This window comes from Girardinichthys multiradiatus, chromosome 2 (assembly GCF_021462225.1).
Source record: "Girardinichthys multiradiatus isolate DD_20200921_A chromosome 2, DD_fGirMul_XY1, whole genome shotgun sequence".
Classification (NCBI taxonomy): Eukaryota; Metazoa; Chordata; class Actinopteri; order Cyprinodontiformes; family Goodeidae; genus Girardinichthys; species Girardinichthys multiradiatus.
The window spans coordinates 16,908,226-16,914,225 of NC_061795.1; the positions used below are offsets into that span (position 1 = coordinate 16,908,226).

At 35.0% G+C, this 6,000-nt stretch overlaps 1 protein-coding gene across 1 annotated transcript in view; it reads left to right on the plus strand.

Moving 5' to 3' along the window:
* The window catches only part of fbln1 (fibulin 1), a 46,632-nt gene extending 42,097 nt beyond the window's left edge, over positions 1-4,535 (plus strand). The window contains exon 17 of the mRNA XM_047346211.1: positions 3,959-4,535. Within this exon, the coding sequence (XP_047202167.1) occupies positions 3,959-4,098 (140 nt within the window). The 3' untranslated portion in view covers positions 4,099-4,535. The remainder of the gene's footprint in view (positions 1-3,958) is intronic.
* Positions 4,536-6,000: the final 1,465 nt, after the last annotated feature.

Here is a 6,000-nt window from a genome sequence, read left to right on the forward strand (position 1 = left end):
CGGTATTGTTACAATGCCACTAAACATTACAGTAATTGTGATCACCTTTAATGCCTTGTTGCTACACCCTATGGCAAACAAATTCCACAATTTTAAGAACAAACAGCTTAAGTGTTTAAAAGTTTGAATTTTCCAACACAGGCTCAGTGGAAATCTGAAACAGGGTCATTATAACCAACTTTATGTTCATAAGAGAACATGAACACTAATTAGACCCCAAAACAAATTTACAAAAGACTAATGGGCCTCAGACATATTCCATATATTTCTGTGTTTAGAAGTCCTTACAAATGTTAGTGTGGAAATAATGTTTTCTTATGTGGTTAGATTGTTTAGGATGCTTTCATAGAGACAGTCGGCAGGAGTTTTGGAGGAAAAAATTTTTTGACCCTGGTTAAAAAGTGTTTGTCTTCATTAAACACCAGATTTACCCTCTGCATCCATTACACCTTTGAATTGATTTAAATTATGAATACTGAATAATTTGCTTTGGTCAACTCAGAGTTGAGTGAGATCTCAACTGGCTTCAGTCAGAAAACAATCTTCAGACTTTAAATTCTAAACGACAGTCATTTTTATAAAATTACAGCTAATGTTAACACAACAATGAGATCTTGTCAATAGTTTGGAAACAATGAAAGCTCAGGCACGTGCCTCTCTGTCAAATGTCACCATGCAATAGAGTTCCAAAACACCAAAACAAGGAGGTAATGCTGGTATAAGTGTGTGCCAGCTTTCATTTTTTCCTACCAAAATCTGCTAAATTTTCTTGTTTGCCCTTAGATCAAACTGAGAGAAGGATGAGAAAACAATAAAATGAAGGCGAGAGGGAAGAAAACAGTTAAATCTTTGCAAGTTTATCCTTCCTTTAGTTTAAGAAGGATTCCTGGAGGAATGCCTTCATGGCTGCATTGCGTGACTACGACTGCTCCTTTCCATCAAACACATGGGACTCATTTATCCTTGTAGGCCACATTGATGGTGCCACAAACACCAGGCCCCCGGAAGGGAAGAGAGGGAAGGGGGAAAAAAGCAGAATGAGAGGGTGGGGGATCCGCCGCTTTACAATCCCAGTGTCCCCAAGGCTAACGCATTATGGATCATCATTTCCCTTGTTGTGGATGACAACCAAATGTGTTTCGCTTCTAGTTGCGAAGTGCCACAGAAAGGAACCTCATTAATCTGATTATTTGAGGCAGTGATCTCTCATCATTTTTATTCAAGCTGACTTAAGCTATGGTATCATTCTTCTAATAATTTGAATGCTTTACTGACTAAATTCTGAACAATTAAAACCAAACTAAACTGGAAAAAGAAAGAGGGTGTTGTATGGTGTAATACAAGGACATATAAGTGGTTGTGTTGCCTGATTGAACTCTGGTGATAGCTGTTCAAACATACCAGAGCTGAAATGCCACCAACCATGTGCAGAGAAAGGTCTGCTGACAGCCTATATAAACACTGGTACCCCCACGTAATCGCACGTTCTCTTAAAAACAGCACCAAGTGAATTCCTAGGGAATTTCGTAATGCTCTGTAGCAGAATGTTTATTCTTACATCTATTTTACTTTGACTTTAATGTGTCTGATTTGTGAGGTTTTGTCATTAGTGGTTCTTAAAAATCATGAGGGACTGACTTTATTTCAATAAAACTAGCAGCTTATTCAACAGAATTGAAGTTGGTGTGATAAGTAAAGTTAAAAAATTGTCTGTTAAGCTCTTAGATGTTATTTGATCTAAGAGATCTTAGATCTTATTAATTAATTCGTTTTAGAGGGGTTTTGTTTAGAAGCATTTCTAAGGCCCCCTTGACACCGGATGAGGATCTAACCACGATACAGAAAAAATAAAAAATCAGCCAGAATTTGAATGGTCTCTGTGAGTTCCTAAAGGGATCCTCTATGGTGCATCAAGAACACAGTACACTTCCCTACATACCTCATTCAACCTAACCAGACCAACTAGTTGGTAGCACTCTTTCACCAGGCAACCAAAAACAAAAAATAATCCCCATGCCCTGGCTTCCTGCACATCTGTATGGGCTGGGCTCCCTGTTGGAATAGGGCTGAAGAGAAGTGCACATACCTCCAAATTGCACATTCAGGCTGGATGCTGGTAGATCGAAAATGTTTGTATGTTTTTATGCCATAGTTCAGATAGAAAAAGTATTTGTGATGCTGTCAAAGAGAAGTTCCGGCATCCTATTCAAGGTTTGCAATATAATATTATAGTAAACCTTGACCCATAAAAACAAAATTAATGTTCAGAACTTCTATGTAATCAGAGGTATAGTTTTGTATTTATAGGACATAAGTCTTTCTGATTCCATTCCATGAAATGTGCACACATTGAGAATGCATAAACACACTGCAGTTGCAATGCAATTGAGTGTTTTTAAGAAATTACAAAAACATTAGCTGGTTTCTGTATTTTGGTATTTTACTTTGGTTTTCTGTGCACAGAATTAACAGGCTTTATGTATTAATTTTATTTTGTGGGACAGTGTTATCAGTCAACCAGCTAAATTGGGTAGATTGGCTTGGCAGATGGTTCTAGCAACACAAAGGTTTTGCCGAGGTTCTGCAAGAAACATTTCTTAAGCTCTTGTTTTACCTTCCCTTATCACAATTTAATAAGAAACTAATAAATCTACTCATTTGCTTTTTTCCTCTCTCTTTTATACAAATTATTTGGTCCCATTCATGAGTCAAAGCATATGCGGTTTCACATTAGAACAAAAATGTAAGATTATAAATAAATTACCTGGTTGAAGTTCATGACATTAAAATAAAATAAAAATGCATGACTCTGTATTTAATACCTTCCTAGTCGCCAGGAAATAAGGCATGTCGGTATACGTTTAAAAAAATGGTGTAATGCTTACAAAAAGAACATATGTGCTGCACATATTTCTGGTTTTTAGAAATGCAAAATGGAGACCTGTTTCTCAGGAGACTGGTCTGAGTAACCCCCCTAGTTGACAGTGCTGACCTGGAACCAACCCTTCACACTTTTTGATGAAGGAACCAAAATTGTCAAAACCTTTTTATCTTAAGGCACTGGTCTGTGTTTAACATACAATATATGCTGGAAGAAAAACCACTTTATGCTTATTAAAACTGCAAACAACTCTACATTAGGGATTGCAGTTTGACATTTAATGTGTTAGTTTGCTGGTAAATACATCTTGCACTCATATAGTTCAATCTATAATAACACAGAAGAACCTCTTTGTATGCATTACAGGGATTACCAAGGGTAAAATACATTTAAGGCATATTCTTAATTGTTGGAGCAGTTGTGTTTTAGAATCTGAGCTTTGTGTTGTGTCTGACTGTCTGGTGGCACACACAAACTTTTTAGTGCACCATATGATTTTAAGTTCTATTAAATAAATAATCTTTTTCTCAAAATTTTACAAAAAGTAGCAAAATTTATGAACAGAGGCTAGAGTTAGATTGTTTTTATTTGACTGGATTAGCTACAAGGTGGCTTAAGGACATCACAAAGCCCTGATCTAAGTCCCAACAGAACATTCTGGTCAGAGCTGAAAAGGTGAGTGTGACCATAGGAGGCCATAATCCTGACTAATTCTGTCAAGAGTAGGCCACAATTCCAGCAAACTATTGGGAGAAGCTTGTTTAAATACAGTTTGAAAGGCAAATACTAGGAAAATGTATGTCAACTTCTAACTTTAAAGTCTAAAGCAAAAATCTCTCTCTCATTATTCTAAGATTTAGCAAACAGAAAAACTTTGGTAATCCTAACTGAACTGTGACAAGAAAAACTCAGTGTGATTTAGAGATACAAAATAAAGTGAACACCACAAAGTTGCACCAGGTCAGATGCTCAGTCAATTTGCCTGAGGTATAACAGATGAAGACTGCATGACTGTGTTATAAATAAGAAAAAAATACACTGTTAACAATATTATAATACATCTTTGTCTTCTTCTAGGTGTTGTTCGCCAAGTAAAGTCTTTGATTGGTCCAAGGGAAACAGTTCTGAAACTGTCCATGCGCAACCTGACAACCCAAGGTGAATCTGGCCAGAACATTATCAATGTTCACGTATTTGTGTCAGAGTTCTGGTTCTGAGAAGAAGATAGCAGATTTTACAACACATATTATAACATCCATTCCTAAGACTGTACATGTTGTTGTAAACTGAAGGCATATCTCAGTGTCAAGGGTTTAATTGTATGTTTTGACAATGTCAATACGTCTGACTGTTGTTGAGATTAAAAGGCCACTGCTTGCTTCTGATGAAAGCTCTGTATTTCGTTGATGACAAATTCAGATAAAAGTGCACAATTATAGAGAAATCTTATACTACGTTGTCAGTATAAACACATGCCAGAGATACAGATATACTGTTTGTTTGAAGTGCATGCATGTGAAGAATTAATCTAATAATAATACTTTTCTTACATTTAAACACTTTGTTTTATACATATATATTTTTTTCAGTCTTACTAAATGTGTTTTTGTATTTAAGCATTTTCTGCAGAATAAACACTATTTAATTTACGGTACTTTTTGGCATTTCATTGCATTGCCATTTAAGGAACATTTATTACATTTTTGTAGTCATATTTGGCAGTTTCAGTTTTTCTGGTTTCTAAAAAAACAATGAAACACTGTAAGCCTCAAGATCTCAACTGGCCTTTCTCCAAACAGAAAAGGAGACCAGCCTTACAAGAATAATCTTTGTAATCATAGTTTTCCACAGGTTTTTGTCCTATTTCAACTAAATTTCAGTTCTGCTTCATTATCTCATTTGATAATGTTTATAGATCTTAGGCAGCTGCTTTCTTTGAAATTTACACAAAGACTTTAAAACATCAATTTGAGCAGCAGACATATGCAAATAATTATTATAGAAAGGTACAAAATTATGTCTTTCAAGACAGCAGTCCATAACTCCCCTTAATGAAGGCTGTAATAGAAGGTATAAAGATGCCTGAACTGCAGTGCTATCATACTTTCTATTCAAAAGCCATCCCCTTACAAGCTACAGTGTTGTTATTACAATAAACTATCCCAGATGAAAGGGATACCAGATACTTTTAAAAATATTTCTATAACCAAATAAATAATAGGGTATTTATTATGTGTTTTGACCAAGCAAGAGGTTAGAATTCAAAGTAATGTTATGGCAGTTAATGGAAGAGAGAGTTCAGTTCACTAATAAATGTTAACTGCCAGCGGTTGTTGAATATTGCTGCCACCTTGTTTCTCAGCATTGTTAGTTTTCTGAACATAATTCAATAAGTTTGACCAGAGCACCTAGAAAGCTAACTACTAATAGGCTACTGTTAGCTGACCACTTAGCGCTTGTAGCTCAGGTTCATGTCTAACTCCAATTACATGCTGGTGACAGGACCCCCAAAAATATTCTTGCGATCTTCTAGCACTTTAGGTAAATTATATCATGTTGCCAATGTTATTTTATAGATTGCTGCAAACAGAAGCTAATTTAAAACTGCTTTTCTCAAAAGTTCATTTAATACACCTACAGAAAAGGTAATCTCAATTTACTTCTCTCTAAAGAGCAAAAATTAACTTTTATGCTTGGTGACTAAGTAATCTTATCTTTAAAAATGTGGAAAAATATAATGTTATTTTTTGTTAATCAACATTTTGTAGCATTTTTCAGTGCAGTGAACATTCAATAAATACATGCGTTGTCTTTTCCAGTGGCATCTAAACGTTTTGTCATGCAGGCCAAATCTGCAAGTTGAAAGTACTGACTAGTACTAGTTGTTTATTTTATTTAAAAATGCTCAGCAATAAACTAAACATGCAGTTTTTATTAAACCAAACAAAATAATTTGGCTTTTGAAGAAAATAACTGTAGATCTGTAGAAACTGTAGAAACATAATAAGGGGTTCAAACGTTTCTCTACTACACAAAAGAATTTGCTAAAGTTTTTGGGTTTAATGTTTTCCATTTTGTATATCTGGATTTTTTTTTTTTTATAGTAGAAAGAACAGGAC